We start from the raw sequence: 16,588 nt of genomic DNA, 5'->3' as shown, positions 1-16,588 counted from the left end.
GGTTGGATAAATTTATACTAACTTTAGTATTTGTGAGATTCTAGTGCATGATTTAAATTAGGTAAAATAGATATTCACATGCATTGTTTTATGATTAATATATATATATATATATGTTTGCATGCGTGGTTTTATGAATATAGGTGTATAATCGCATGTGTTAAGGTTTAGGTGTCTCGTATTGTGAAATACATATGTTTGAAATTAAATACACATATTTGGAATTATATATGCATGTTGTAAAATGTAATTGGTTCGACATGTTGAATGTGTATTGTTTGGATTTTTTGTGCATGCTTCGAGGTTCAATTTAAGAACAAATGAATATTATGAAATGTGATGTGCTGGTGGCTATGTTATGATATTAATACATGTGATAAGATGCTTCTATATGATTGAAATGTCACATGATGAGAAGTTATGAATGCATGCGATAAATGTTTAAGCACATGATTGAGCTATGGTTCATGGAACCCTATTGGTTATGCTAAATGATGATGGTATGACTTAAAATGCCATATGATATGATATATGATGTGATGCATGTTGAATGTATACATGCTTGTGATCAAATTGGTGACCATCGACCCTATGAGCGATCAAATGTTTTAATGCATGTATGCAGTATAATTCACTTGATAAAATAACTCATTGAATAACGGTTGCCAAGAGGATGATCTTATGAGGTTTTACATATCCAAGACTGGTTAGTTCAACTAGGATGAGCCTATTAGGATGTACATGTCCAACACCAGTAGTTCGGCAGAAACGAGCGTGTGAGGGTGTACAAGTTCAATACTAATTGTTTGACTAGTACAATTTTATGAGGGTATATTGGTTCAATATCAGGTAGTCCAGAAATGACAAGCATGTGAGGATGTATGTTTTCAAGACTAGGTAATCTAACGGGAAACTTGTTTCAATATGCGATAAATCTTGTTGACTGTGAATAGGTTAAATATATTAATTGTGATGATTAAATGATTTGGTTGAAATAGTTATTTGTAAATATATGAATTTAGTTGTACTCCAATTATTATAGCATGACTATTGTGTTGGCTTTGTAATACTCTGTTCTTTTAAAATTAAAGTATTTTAAATGAGTTATATATGTTATCTGTATTTAGATTTGATATAATCATGTTTGTGTGAAATATAACCCGTATGAAGTTTTGAACCAAAGTTAAAAAATGTTTCAGCTGATGATTATTTAATAAAAGAAAAAGTTTAAATTTGTATGTGTTTTACAAATGGTTAAAAATATCAGAGCATTACACCCTAGACATCAATCTCCACCTCAGCATCTTCAACTTTTTTTATTCTCCATCATCACCTCAACATCAAACTTTGCATCCTCCTCTTGCTGAGGTACCTCCACCCTTTTATCAGTTCCTTCCCCTTTATTCTATGCACTCTCTATATCCATCTCACCACTACCACTACAGGTAGTCATGTCTCCGGCTTCCTCTAGTCAAGCATTAAGGTTAGCAACAACATCAGACTAAGCCAATGACTCAAACTTTTTCACCACCAACTGCATATGTTTTCAGGATAGGAGACATGAATGTGGTTATAAACTCCTCAACATTTTTTTCAGCTTCAGTCGTAGATTTGGGCAATATTGAAGGTGTTAGTTGTTGCTTATTGTAGAGCAGATTTTTGGGTTTCAGCTTATTGAGGTTGCATTTTTTGTGAAAAATGTCAGACACCTAGGCTTTTGGATCTCTTTCTATGTAATTGTCAAGCCTATTCCATACTTTATAATAGCAAGTATCAACCGATGTGTGATTTTTCTTCTTTGGTTTTTACTGTTGTGTTTCAACAATAGCACATGGTGTAGGGAATGTGGCTACAAACTCTTTAACCTTTTTTTAGCTTCAATAATAGATTTGGGCAACATTAAAGGTGTTAGTTATTGCAAATTTTTGTGTTTCATTTTAATCTTATTGAGGCTACATTTTTTTGTGAAAAATGTTAGACACCCAGGTTTTTGGCGACGGAGTAGGGTCTCTCTACGTACTTGTCAAGCCTACTTCATACTTCATAATTGGAAGTATCACCCAATGTGTACATTTTCTTCTTTTATTTTTCCTGTTGTATTCCAACAGTGGCACATGGTGTGGGTGTGAGCCCCTCTGTGACAATCTCTTTAATCTTCTTTTTGTAATAAACAAGTTCAAAATTTCCTACAATTACAAAATGAAAAATATGAGTAAATAGGTAAGCAATAGAGAAAATGAATAAGCTATTGAAAAAGCATTACAAAAAATAAACAAAATACACTATTGAAAATGCAAAAAAGAAAACTAAAAAATAATGCAAGTGTTCTCCACTCATGTTTACAATATGGGATACGCAATAAATAAACAACTAAATTCGATGATAGAGGCATAGCAATCGTTCAGTAAACAAAGCAACAAATCGACACTCATTGGCAAATAATTTAAACAAAGAAAAAAATGAAATACACTATTGAACATGTAAAGATAACCTAAAAATTATGTAATTCTTCTACAAAATAATTGACTCACGTCAATATTTTAGTTATTTACTTATTCATACCATTTTAAAAAATAATGGCTTCAACCATTAAAAATGTGCTTACTGAAAAAACTCATTGTCGATCATTCAAAAAAGTCATCAATGAAGTGTCATTGCCGACGAATCACCGAAAATATTTGTCAAAAAAATCACCAAAATTTTTTCTCAGGATACAAACGTTGGGGACCACAAAAAATCCTAGTTTATGTGAAAATAACCCTGAAATGTGAACCATCATTTTTATATTGATGATCATCACATTTAATTTTCATACGAACATTTGCAAAAGCTAAGGAAATTCGCAAGCAAGTCATTCATCAAATTTGTGAATGTTCAAGAACTCCGTAAATGAGTCAGAACTTCTGCTTATACAGAGCAAATTCATAATGACAAAATGTGAATGTCAAGGACATTCACAAAAATTGTATGTGAATGTCGTCATAAATTTGCAAACCTCTTTGCGGATCATTTACTTAAAGGAGATTTGCATGGTAGCTCACGAATGTTGTACTATATATGCGAGGTAGTACCTTATTTAAAGAGCGACCTGAGTGCGAAGGTCGAGAACATTCGCAAACATTAATATACGAATGTCGTCACACATTTATGGGCCTCCTTGAGGTTTAGTTACTTAAAGGAGATTCACATGGTAGCTCGTGAATGTAGGTACACATTTATGGACCTCCTTGAGGTTCAGTTGCTTAAAGGAGATTCACACGGTAGCTCATGAATGTAGGGACACATTTATGGACCTCCTTAGGATCAGTTGCTTAAAAGAGATTCACATGGTAGCTCACGAATGTAAGTACACATTTATGGACCTCATTGAAGATCAATTACTAAAAGGAGATTCACATGATAGCTCGTGAATGTCGCCTATATATGTGAATCGCACAATGTTTGCGAAGGTATGGAAATTTTAGTTACAGGAAGTTCACAAATTTGATTGTGAGAACTTCGTGAGGTCTATGAAATAATTGTGTAAATGTATTTTTTTAATGAGAGGTTGCAAGATCGACACAACATACCTATATATCACATGAACCTTAGGAGGTTCGAGTGTGCGAAAGGTCCTACAAAGTCAGGCATTTATGAATTTGCACATGGGGTGGATTTTGAAAATTGTATGACATTTCTAAAAACATTTCATTTTTCTCACACAGTACAGTCATTTTTTATTCTATTAATTTACATATTTTTTATTAATGAGAAATTAGGTCTAGAATGCCAATCATATCAAGACTCGAGTTGAAACCCAAACCCGTTAAGACCTGAACCTGTTAACCTTTATGGGTCTACTGTTTTAAGTCACCTGAACCCGACCCGAATCAAAATGGGTCTATTAAAGACCCAACCCGACATATACCCGTTAACCCATATGGGTCCACTGTTTCTAGCTATACTTGAACCCAAACCGGAATTAAATTGGGTCTTACTTTTAGACCTGATTGAGAATCGGGGGTCTGATAAGACCCGAGCTAGTTACACCCCTGTTTAATTCAATGTACTTTTAATTTCAAAACTTACATGGCTGCCATGTAACATTCTATTTTGAAAAAAAATCAACCAATGCCCAAACAAATTTATATTTTCATTCTTTAGACACATAACAAACTTGTCACTTAGGAAAAAAGTTATAAAGAGTCACATTTTTTGCCTCAACTGCCCTTGCTTCTGCTTTTATAAGGTTTATGATAGTTATTAAGCTTTAGATTTGTTAGCTTGCAATTTTAATAAATAGTTTTTATAGTAAAAAAAGGATGAATTTTAATAAATACTTGATGTCATTAATTTACATATTTTTTAATTGGCAAGTAATTATAGGTCTAGAATACCAATCTTATGAAGACCCCCAACTGAAACCCAAAACGATAATACCTGAACCCGTTAACCTATATGGGTCTACTTTTTTAAACATGCCCAAACCCGACATGAATCAAAATGGGTCTATTAAAAACTCAACCTGATGCATAGCCAAACCCGTTAACCCATATGGGTCCATAATTTCTAGGTGTACCTGAACCCCAATAAGATTGGGTCAGGTTTGGGTCTTACTTTTAAACCCGATTAAAATTTGGGTCCGATACCACCCGGCCCCATTACACCCCTAGTTTTCAGCATGGCTCTGGGTTGGGCTGGCCCAATGTCCAGGAAGATTGGCTTAAAAGAAATAAACTTTATTAATAATTCAAGAACCTTGCTAAAGGGCCCAAAGGAACAGGGACACCAAAGGCAAGTTTGATTGTTTTGCGTCTCTGAGGTGATAAAAATAGAGGGGCAAAAACGGATGCTTCCATTCAAATATTTCCCAGCTGCACGACAGCGTCTATCATACAAACAGAATAACTGAGGGGGAGATCACGAATAATCTATTTTGGAGAATTTCTGCCAGCTTTTGCACTAATCTAATTTTGGAGATCTACATCCAAAAAAGCTACAAACTCCGGTAATCGATCACTGTGACTTCATCTTCCGGGGCATCAAGATCTTGGTAACTGCATCAACAAGAAGAGAAATGGGTTATACAATTTCCTATGTGCATAAAAAATCCAAAACTTAACACCAAGCTAGAAGGAACAGGTAAATTTTCCGCCTTAAAGGCACCCTACTCACCTCCTGATGCGTCGAGGATCCTGCCTGAAAGCTGGAGGGACAGCAATAATGGGAGCTGGACCTACAGCAGAGGGCCCTGAACGCCCTTTCCTACCTCGTGGACCACCGTTTCCTTCGTAAGGACCTGGACCACTTTGATCTCCCAACATCCGCATAGCAACTTCGGGTGGGGCAGGAACAAATGGACCAAGAGGTCTGCAAAAGTGTCCCATACATGAGATTAGCATGAGAAACAAATTTTGGATACTCCTCACAAAGAGAAATGCAAAAAAGTAGAAACAGCAAGCATACCCAGCACCCGGTACTGGCATTAAGACAGACGGTGGGGGCAGCATATCAGAGTTAAAGGGGGCGGAACCGCGCATCCCAGGGCCCCCGTAAGCATCATACCGTGGAGAATCAGGATTTCCCTCATCTGGTCCACCAGACGTATAATCACGAGATGGCGAGTTCTCAGCTCTATCGTACCTTTCTCTTCTATCAGCACTGCCATGTTCCTTCCTACTGCCACGATCATCTCTTGGACGGCCCATCCCATCTAAACCAGGCTTCCGTCTTTGTGGCTTGTCTTTCTGCAGAAGCAGGGGCATACAGGCAAAACAAAATCATAACTTGCAAAGGAGAGCTGAAAGTGTTTATTGCATTAATCGTCATGCCGAATGAATGAAATCCACATAAGCAAAATAGCCAAAGAATAGGTCAGAACAAAACAAATTAACATCAATAGATGAACTAATAATTTTTACAATAAGGACGGAATTGATCTTAAAAAATCCTCTCTCTCTCTCTCTCTCTCTCTCTCTCTCTCTCTCTCTATATATATATATATATATATATATATATATATATATATATATATATATATATATATATATATATATATATATATATATATATATATATATATATATATATATGCACCTTTTACCACAAAAGCAATGTACAAATGTTTGAAAAAACTAATGTCAGAGATGGGAATAAAATGAAGCACTACAATCCACACCTTAATGTCATTAGTTACTAATACAAGGTGCTAAAGCATTATTTTAGCATGTGTTTCTCACAAAACATGCCACCAAGTTCCATTACAATCTTCCTACATGACTCGTTAAAGATGAAAATCGGTCATCAATTGTTTACAATATTCAATTAATTGTAGTCCTTGATACCTTTCTGTATCGTATCTGAGGCAAGAGGAAAATGCCATTGTAAAATTTCTAGATATATTCACCATGATCAAAGATTTGGAACTAGAAGACAGAAATTCAACACTCAAGGTTCATTACGAAGTCTAAAAATCCATCAAGCATTGGAATTTGGAAAGGCGCATGTATGACAATGGCGAGCTACTGAGCTGGCATATTCATAAGATGGCCACCACAGCCAGGTAAGTGCAAAAATGCACTAGTCTGAAAACTGCCCCTTCTCAGAAGCAACGAAGAATCATAGTTGATTACTTTGATCAGAACATGCATGTGCACAAACTGCCAATATCCAGACTATATGGACATGAAAAATGTGCTAAAAGTGTGTCAAATTGTGAACGACAAGATAATATTCATCATACGTCCTACCGGTTCAGATTGTTGAAGAACAGGCGCGCCACCAGGTGCATCGGGATCGCTGCAATGCCAAACACGGTCACCGTTCAGTCTCCTAAAACTTGACAATGGATCTTTACAGACACTAAATGAGGACAAACTCAAACAGCAACTTACTTCATGTAGTTCTGAAAATAGAGATCCTCACGAACTTTAGAAGTGAGTTCCATTACATTCTCAGGGTGCTTCAATTTTATATGCTTATGCACAAACTCTGCAGCATGGAAGAGTTTGGTGCAGCCTTTGGCTCCACATCCATATTTCCACCCATATTTCTCATCTCTGATTTTTCTGATGAAAGGATCCAAGGCTTCAATAGTAGCAGCATCAATCTTATCTTTTGCTGTCATTATTTCCAATGGATCATTCCCTTGTAATCTTCCTTGCCAGAAAGTGTCAAGCTTCTTCTCCCACTCTATCCCTGATGATGCATTTGTTCCATTATAGCTTTTGCTCTCTGCCCTCACATGCCGCAGGCACTTAGGCTCACTAGTTTCAGTCATACCATAGTAATCCAAACCGTGGACTCTCCATATATAAGTAAGAAGGGTATCCAATAGCTCGATGCCTTCTAAGCCCTTGACCGTTGATAAACCGCGTATAATTACAATAGGTCCCATGGATCCACCATGAGATTTTTCAACTTCCAGCTTGTCCTGATCCACGCTACTAAGGACATTGTCTTCGATTCCTTTTTCAGCATCAAGCTTCCGTACAAGTGCCTGTGCTTGTTCAACATCAGTTTGAATTCTTCTTGGTTCAGCACTAACTGGATGAGCCTTCGGGGCAGCTGAAAGAAGCTCATTTTCTTTGACAGGACCTCTACCATGGCGCCTTCTTTTGCCAGTGGCATCTGCTTCATCTTCTGAATTTGGCTCACTTCCTGGTCCAGATTTATTTGATAAAGCAGTGACACCTGGACCACTGATACAATAACAACAAAAAGTCAGAAAAGGTAGGAATGCGGTAATTTACCCTGAAAAATGAAAAGCCCAATGACAAAGTAGATGTCTTACAGGTCCGCTGTTCCACTCTGCAAATCCAACAAAAATTCCTTTGCAATAGCCCTTGCATTTTCATTTCTCCTGATAACAAAAGATGAAACACTTTCAGAACTAGACCATAATACTTAAAAAAAATTGACACATTTTGTCATTGGAAAATAAAAGCCACATAAGTGTTATATAATATACATATTGAGCTAAAGTCCAATATAACTTGTATTGAACTTTAGCTCAATATGGTTTCATCATAACAGAAGCAGAACGCTGACCAAGGATGCTTAATGCTGCAATTAGATTAATTTTCTACTAGAAAATAGACCTGGAGATAACAGTTCAAGGTCTTAAAAAAAATTATAAGCATAACACATCTCCATAAATAATTTTTCATAAAGGTTTTAAACTCGTCCATTTTTTTACTAAATCCTAAGATTATCATGTCCAAATGCTGTTACAAAAGAGACAAGAAAGCCATTGTTCCTAAAACAAAGCATTCCAAGAATATAAGAAGAAAAGCGGACCTTTCAATAACTGTGAGTAAGTTTGTTGGATGATATTTGTCTCTCAACCTACATTTTGACAAAACAATAAACATAAGAATGCAGAATGCATACAACGGACAAAATGCTACTCTGGTGCATGAAGAAGTACCATTCTTCATCCTTGTGAGCATAAAAAAATGAACGCTTTTGAGTTGAGATATACTCTGACCGGTATTCTTCATACCTAGTTGATGACAATAAATCTTTATATCAATTTTGCTATAGCAGAATTAGAAAATAATCATAATAATAATAACAATAATAATAACAATAATAATAACAAAGGTTATTACAGTATTCCATATACGCAAAATGTAATCAATGGCTCAATACCTCCTCTCTGCTTCAGCAGGTAGGATATCATCTTCAAGCTCTTGAATAAACTGCTTATAAGACATCAAACCTTCCCTGAAAATGGCATTAAATTAACATCGCATGCTATAAAAACAAATTTGCAATCCAAAATGCAAAGACCTATCTCTACTAAGTGAACCAACATAAATATGATCTCGACCTTTCCCAATAAACAATAAGGAGAACAAGATCCTATCAATACATCATCAAGCTTTTTTTTTCTTTTCCCCTAATAAAGCTGAAGAACATGAAAACACAGGGCTTCAGATATGAGGGGAAAAGAAAAAAAACAAAAGCTCATCAATCATCATCAATCGCAAAAGAAATATTAAAAAAAGAAACTTTACCTCACACTAAACAAGCTCTAAAGAAGTACAACAGATTCAGATTAGAAAATTTATCATGTATTGCTTGCCTTATTCTAATTCTCAATCCATAAACCATTAAAGCACGTTCCATGTGGTACACAAGCCAAACTTCATTACTTATTTTAAACATTCAAGAAGCACAATGAATTCAATAATCGCTGCATGCAACATAGAAATCATATGCAGAGATTTCATCAACCAACTGAATTATAAGTGGAAAACGAGCAACATATATTATGCAAGTAGAAATTTAACTTAAACCAGCTGATAATGTGTTTGGTAGATCATATGCTGTCACATGGGTGCGGGTACGGGGGTGCGGCAAAAAAAAATATGTGTGTATATATATATATATATATATATAGTCCAAAAGTTGGACATAAATGACCCTGGATGTGTTGACTGCACCCAGTGTCAGGTTGACCGCATCGGGTGCGGGTGCGATGCGGGTGCGGCACCTAGTTGAAGAGTCCCTGTGACATAGATCATATGCTACAGTGAGATTTAGATGGTATTTTTTGGCATTCCTATAATAACCGAAAACCTCCTCAAGTCACTAATGTTTGACTGACAAGACAGACTTTCATGCGAGCTACTAGCCTTTTCCCTTCATGTTGCTAAAACTCCCTCCATTTTTAAGCTAGTGCTCTGTAAACAGGTCACAACTCTGCATATAATTTCCATGAAGGTCCACAAATTAATTGATTCAGCAGCTTTATTTACTATTATATGCACCAGGAAACTAATGTATTATGGTAGCCAAAGATCTCTACTAATCATCAAAAACTGATTCAGAAGAATAAGTTTTCTCAAAATCCATATGAGCTGATAAATTGGAAATTGGCAGCAAAAGGTCATCTTTCCAACAAATGCCAGAGTTTTTAGAATTAGCAATCATAAAAGAGTAGTGAATATATTCCCATATGGTTCTAGTAACACTGCCTAATAATTTTTTTAGTTTTTACATCATTAATAAAGTGCATTGTGTTCAATTTCTTCCATCAAAGAACTTCATGAAATACTCTGAACTGTTTCAAATAAATCCTTGGTTTAACAAGTGTTATAATAGTATGTCCAGCTCCAGCATATAAGATAGCCTACAAAAATAGGCCTAGAAAGTGCATCCCGTTCTAGGCTGAAAACAAATCCAATACATAGGCCTTACTATGATGACCAGGCCTAAGTCTATAAGCCCAGTGTACAAAGCCTGGGCCCGAGCAATCAGAAAAAGACATAGTTATCTTGCAATTTATTTTGAGTAGCAACCTGTATCCTACAATGCAGAGTAAAATATGCTCATCCTCTATAATTCAAGAGATCCTACCCTCATGTACCTGGTTTTCTGTGCACTTGGCAACATGCAATCTGCAACCCATGAACCAAAGGCCCAGCCTACCACAATGTGGGCTGACAGAGTTTATGGGCCTGACCAATTTAAGGTTAGGTCCATGCCTGTCAGGGTCATTTACTTAACAGGCTGGACTTTGAGAACCTTTGCCCAGCCTGCCCAAAAACATGTCTGCTTGCAACATAGAAATGGGCAATTTAACCTATGCATGACCAATTATTCTTAAAGATGGGGCATGTATGTAGACATGGGAAAGATATTAATGATCTAATACTGAGCCATTTATAAAAGATAGGCAAATGCTAGGCTATCCTTAAGCAGCAAGGATGCATATTTAACAAGCACCAGATCAAGCATCTTGTGATTCACCCAGAGTAGCACAAGTAAAGGCTAGTACACCTATGAAAAGGCACTCAACGAACTTTATAATTAATCTCAGCCTTAGCTCATCAAGTGAGATACTAAAATCAGAGAAGGAACAGAGTTGCAAATCAGCTCGGAATACAGATAGCCTGCCAGGCCCATAACTGAAACACCTAAAGATTAAACATAACTCAATACCCAGCTTAAGATCATCAAAAAACAAGTCTCAACTAAAAAGGGCCCAAATACTAAAACAGTTGGAGATCCCCTGTTGGGAAATATTTTTTTATGCATTCCTATCCTGGAAAAATGCTAGCCATCAGAACATGATGAATCTTCCAGACACCACATCAAATTTTATGGAAGATTCGAAGTGCTGGCATTCTTATTATAAATTAGACTGGTCATGTATTCAGGGATTTTGGGAGAATTCACTGTGAATCAGAAACCAAAAAACAAAAAATAGAAGTTATGGCAGGTGCTGATGGGTTGAAGCCAGAAATCCTAAGATCGACAAATTCAAATGAAGACACTGATTTTTAGACAAGAAAAGTCAATTACAGAAAACCATATAGTTCAAAGGCATATTGGCCAACAACATTCTTAAAATTGTTGATTTTCTTGAATAATCCACTGAGAACTGAAAAAAAAGGAAAACAAAAACAAGAAAAGAAAAAAGATACTCCATAGAGGGTCAAACAAAAAATGCAATAGTTTATCAAAATGTGAAAACGTTAAAATTGTCAATGATGTCCTGAGATATCCAAAGGTGAATATAAAATTTGTGCAGGCAATCCTGAATCTGAAAGAAAACACATATATAACCAGATACGTAAATTAACAATAATTCTGAAAGAAAACACATACATAACCAGGGCACGAGTCAGCCCCAGGGGGTTTGCTGCAGTGGAGGGGGCCTTGGCCACTAGACAGGTGGTCAGGGTTCCATTCCCATGAGTGTCAAACCCCTTGCATTAATGAGGGCAAGGGATAAGCCATTGCTCAGCCAAAGCTGGGCAACTCCCTGGGGGCAAGGGGTGTGCCACGGGTTTACACGATCGGGAAAGCAACCGTAAGTACAGCAGGCTTAGCCAGCGCAACTAGGTCTCTGATCCCGAGGGTGGTTTCCCCGTCCTTCATGGAAAAAAACCAGGGCACAAGTCAAATTTCCATCCAAGCAAGAAATTAACTATAATTCAAAGCACCCAGTGAATTTGACAAAAATAAAGACTATGATACAAAAGATATAGTCTTAAGAAATGAAGCAGAAAGAAATATTCTGATGGGAATGGAAAAAAAATATTGCAAGTTAGACCAGCACATGTCACAATGTTGTAAGTATCGTATCGTATCGTTACTGTTGGGTTTTGTGATACGATACACACTTATATCACGATACGAGTGTGTATCGTATGATACACCCTTGTATTGTGCCGTATTGTACGAGTGTATATCGTACACCTTCGGTGCACTTTAAAAAAAACGAAAGTTATTTTTTCATTTTGGGTTTTAGATACTCTCTATTAGTCTAGAGGCCATTAGAAGTGCATTTCCACCGTTTTTTCACTCAAAGAAGTGGGTTAAGGTAAAAAAATGCATTTTCACCATTTTTTCACTCAAGAAAATGGGTTAAGGTAAAAAATATTTATTATGAGTAAAATTACAAAGCTACTCCAAAAAAATTTTGCTTCGAGGGTCGCAGCCCACCTACAACTCCCCCCCCCCCCCCACCAATTTACCCGAAGTTGGATCCACAAAAAATTAAATTATTAAAGATTTATATCAAGGTAGAAATCAGGCTCCACACTCCTCCAACAAAGATGATCTGGCATGACAATGGGGCACTCAAGTAATGAGTGAAAACTGATTGAAAATCGAGTGCAACTATTGTCATAATATTTTCGTTTATGTAGTATAAAAGTATGAGTCTTGTGATATGTTCTTAAGTGCAAGATATTTAATATTTTGCATTGTTCTTGTGAGATATGCATGCAGTATTATCTATGATTCTATATTAGTTGATGTTTGATGATGTTTTATGCGGCTTATAGAGACATAAATGCTTCATATGTGGTTGTATTTTATGCAATTCATCTTTGTTTCATGTGATATGATTTTTTTTAAAATTTTCTAATTTTTTCTGATTTTTCTTTATTTTTGTTGGATTTTTTGAAAAAAATTTATTAAAAATTTACGATACGATACGATGTTACTTTGGGCCCGACTGATACGGTTAACGATACGATACTTACAACCTTGGCACATGTTATCCATTCCATTGGAGAACAAGGGAATCCAAACCTCTGTGTAGCACCCATAATGTTTGAGCCGTCACCAAAGTGTGAATCAGACCAATCTACATAAAAGTAATTCAATAAATAAATAAATAAATGTTTACAACAACAACAAAAACCATTCTTAACATTACTAGTTCAAGAAAATCAAAACATGTATTTGCAAATTTTGGATACAGCAATCCAACTTGAACAATCATCAATATGGTTAAATATTGATTATACTATCTTGATAACCTGATCGATTTGCATGTCGTCCATGAGCCCTTTCATCATGATACCTGGGTCTTCCTCCCACTGCACCTCTATCATAACCTCCCATATAATCATAACCAAACCTGCAATGAAATTCAAGATAAATTAAATTTGTGTAAAAGGAAAAAAAGGAGTATGCCATGATATGTATCCTTGATGCTGGATACAAAACACTGTCCCATCCATTACAATAACAACCAGAAGGCAGAATCCACCATTCACTGAAAGCAGTGTACAGTTTATTAAAAAATTAGCAAAAAACACAGTTCTTAAACAGTGCTCAGAATTCATGAAGTGACTAGGCAAGTTGATCTAGCCATAAAAGGATTTGATTACTGCAGTCTTTAGCTGTTGCATTCAAAACCTCTTGCCACCACAAGATTCTTTAAATAAGGATAGGCCATTTAAGTTGACATGAAAGGCAATTCTGAGTACAGCACATCCATTAGCATGTAAAAACTATTCCATATGGAGAGAATAAATAGGTGATGATCTATGTCACATGGGTGCGGGTGCGGGGGTGCGGCAAAAAAAATAAAATAAAATATATATATATATATATATATATATATATATATATATATATATATATATATATATATATATATATATATAGTCTAAAAGTTGGGCATAAATGACCCCGGGTGCATTGACCGCACCCAGGGTCAGGTTGACCACACCGGGTGCCGCACCCGCACTGCGTCGCATCGACACGGGTGCGACACCTAGTTGGCCGAGTCCCTGTGACATAGGTGATGATAAAGAAAACATTAGCGGACACCTTAGTAAACAAATATTATCTAGACTTTCAAAGAATTAGGTTACAATGTCAGCCATGGAAAACTATCCCGTCTTACAGATACACCAACATCTACCAATTACACATACCCCTATGCATCAGAAGTTGGCGATCACTTTACTTCCCTCAAGAAGAGTAGAATACCATTTTTTTCTGTGATGTCCTATCCTTCAACTTGCTTGGTCCATGCAATTTGATGAAAACATACCAAGATCTCTCAAAAAAATAATAGTAATAAAAATAAAAAATCCCACGCCAGTTATATGAAACCCTCCACAAGTAATATATATATATATGGCTGTCTGATCATCCAAACTTTTTTGTAGGCCCCTTATGTCCAACTCTATGTCTACAAGCAACAACCAGCGTCTTGGATCACTATAGTTCACAAATTGTATAAGCTATCACTCAAACAAGGCTTTTGCACTAAAACTGGCAAAAATGTTTTCTTTCTTCTTCTGGTTATTCCAAATAATCAGCTCACTGCTAGCAATAAAGCTAACAGCAAGACCATGAATACCTATATAAAAGCAACAATTTACACGGCCTTGGTATCCATAGAAAATTTAGATAGATGGGAGTAGAAACTCGTCAACAAAGCACACTGATCCTTGTTATTTCTACATCAATTCATTTCTCTACGTATAATGATATCCTTTCATCCACATTATTTGCTATTTACTTGTTTATTTTCCTTTTTTCTCTTGACAGACCACATGGGTATGCCAAATGCCTACATAGGCACAAATAGGCCATTGCCAAGGATTACTCTATTTCTTGAAACTTGTTTGTCTTTTCTTCCCAGGATGTTGTTTCTTTGGCAATTCTTAAATTATTGGTCCATGCATTTCCATTTCCTAAGCCTTTTAACTTACCACAAAGAAACTATGCATCACTAAAAATGGATTCAATAGTAGTATTTACAATTGTAACTCGACATATGACTTGAAAATGCCCCATTTTCTCTCTTTTTTTCTCAACAGTTTGCTACTCCACAAGAAAAAGGGTACTGTTCTAATTAAGCCCTCATAGAACAAGTACAGTGCAACGCTTCAAAGTGCTTATTCCTGTGTGCTGCCAGATTTTTTTTTAGTCAGTGGGAGACAAAGATGAATGGTGGGTACCAACAGGATTGGAAACTGAATGTTGCAAAATCTTCAGCTATTTTTTTTTTAAAGTGTAAGCCATCACAGATTTCAATCAAATGCTTTGATTCAATTGGGCTAGAGCCAGCATCAGTAGGTTCGTCCACAAACCAGGTCAAACATGGAAAGCGTTATTATCTAAAAAAAAAAGTAAAATGGGGGTGGCCAAATTCCACTGCCTAGTTTTATATCTTATACGTTTCTAACAGTGAAGATAAAGCAACCAGCTTCCCAATTTTATATCGTATATGTCCATATTATGATGCTCACAGATATCCGCGTCTCGATAAAACCAGAATAAATAAATAAATGTGAATGCCTAACGTAAACGAAATGTAAACAATATGCCATAACCTGCAAAAACAGGATCAATAAACAAAAGGAAATCAGAGGAACATCACTTTGCAAGCTATCGCGGCATTGATCGACATGAAATCAGGCATAAATCTTTAATCAAACAGACGAATTCGAGAAAAATCTTACCTACGGTCATCAGCACCAAAACCTCCCCTAGGGCTACTCCGGCGATGATCGTATCCATCATCCCTCCGCGTCCGCTTAAACGGCCTGTACTCCCGATCCCGGTCCCTCGTCGAGGCACCGGCAGCCGCCGACGGCGACCGGCTCCGCTCATAGTGATCACCTCGCCGGTTAGGGAAGCGTTCGTCCCGCTCATCCCTCCTCTCCCTGGAGTCCCTATCCCTCTTCCTCGGAGGCTCTTCCGAAGTCTTCTCCCTCCGCTCCGGCTGCCGCTCCGGCCTCTGATCTAGGATTTCGGGAGTCATTTCCATCACCTTCGCCATTGAAACAACTTCTACAGAATATCTGGACGCGCAGCAATAGTTTACAAATCCAGAAAGAAGACGAAAATCGGAGATCGAAAGGAGAGAAATCGATGAGGGGAATGAACCATAAAGGCCGACGCTGCGAGTTCCCTACTTCGATCAAAATGATAAGAACGCTTCCTTCGCTAGGGTTTCGGATGCCTTCCCTCTTCTTCTTCTTCTTCTTCTTCTTTTCTCTCTCTCTCTCTCGACCACACACCCAAAATGACATAAATGGCCTTTCAAGTTCGGGTCGGATGTAGGGAGTATTGAATCTGATACAAACGGATCTGAATTAATCGGAATTCGGATACGGGTTGGGAGAACCCTACAAATGAATCTGATCCATTTAACTGATCGGAGTTGGAAAGTTTAATTGAATCCGGGAAATGGTAATTGGGTGGTGGGATATGCGAACGAAACATGACCAGTGAGTTGACATCCCTACGAGGGGTGTAAACGGGGCCGAACTCGGGTCTGATCTAGGCATTACCGGGTCCGACTCAGTCGGCTTTGACCTAATTGGATTCATATTCAGAT

At 36.9% G+C, this 16,588-nt stretch overlaps 1 protein-coding gene across 3 annotated transcripts; it reads right to left on the bottom strand.

Annotated features, from left to right (window-relative positions):
* Window positions 1-4,813: 4,813 nt before the first annotated feature.
* On the bottom strand, window positions 4,814-16,262 carry LOC149823185 (serrate RNA effector molecule-like). 3 transcript variants are annotated; one of them, XM_090018706.1, is made up of 13 exons: window positions 16,164-16,262; window positions 15,708-16,049; window positions 13,263-13,363; window positions 13,033-13,087; window positions 8,632-8,706; window positions 8,408-8,482; window positions 8,278-8,325; window positions 7,772-7,840; window positions 6,873-7,679; window positions 6,729-6,777; window positions 5,446-5,726; window positions 5,155-5,349; window positions 4,814-5,036 (listed from the first exon to the last, which is right to left on the bottom strand). In XM_090018706.1, exons 2-13 carry the CDS (start codon window positions 16,025-16,027, stop codon window positions 4,976-4,978), a joined length of 2,136 nt encoding a protein of 711 aa, XP_089874832.1. In that variant the 5' UTR covers window positions 16,028-16,049; window positions 16,164-16,262; the 3' UTR covers window positions 4,814-4,975. The 3 variants fall into 3 exon arrangements, with proteins under 3 accessions (XP_089874832.1, XP_089874833.1, XP_089874834.1); XM_090018707.1 differs by having other exon boundaries at window positions 16,135-16,258; XM_090018708.1 differs by having other exon boundaries at window positions 5,545-5,726; window positions 15,708-16,258.
* Between the last annotated feature and the right edge of the window lie 326 nt (window positions 16,263-16,588).

This window comes from Nuphar pumila, chromosome 10 (assembly GCF_984573655.1).
Source record: "Nuphar pumila chromosome 10, dmNupPumi1.hap1.1, whole genome shotgun sequence".
Taxonomy (NCBI): Eukaryota; Viridiplantae; Streptophyta; class Magnoliopsida; order Nymphaeales; family Nymphaeaceae; genus Nuphar; species Nuphar pumila.
This window is presented reverse-complemented; position numbering and strand designations above follow the sequence as displayed.

Excerpts from the sequence above, each read along its gene's own strand:
- LOC149823185 (XM_090018706.1), bottom strand. The coding sequence starts at position 16,027 with ATGGCGAAGGTGATGGAAATGACTCCCGAAATCCTAGATCAGAGGCCG. Across the intron at positions 8,707-13,032 it reads ATTATGGGTGCTACACAGAG|GGAAGGTTTGATGTCTTATA; the intron begins GTTTGGATTCCC and ends TGCCATTTTCAG. Across the intron at positions 5,727-6,728 it reads TTCTTCAACAATCTGAACCG|AAAGACAAGCCACAAAGACG; the intron begins GTAGGACGTATG and ends CTGCTTCTGCAG.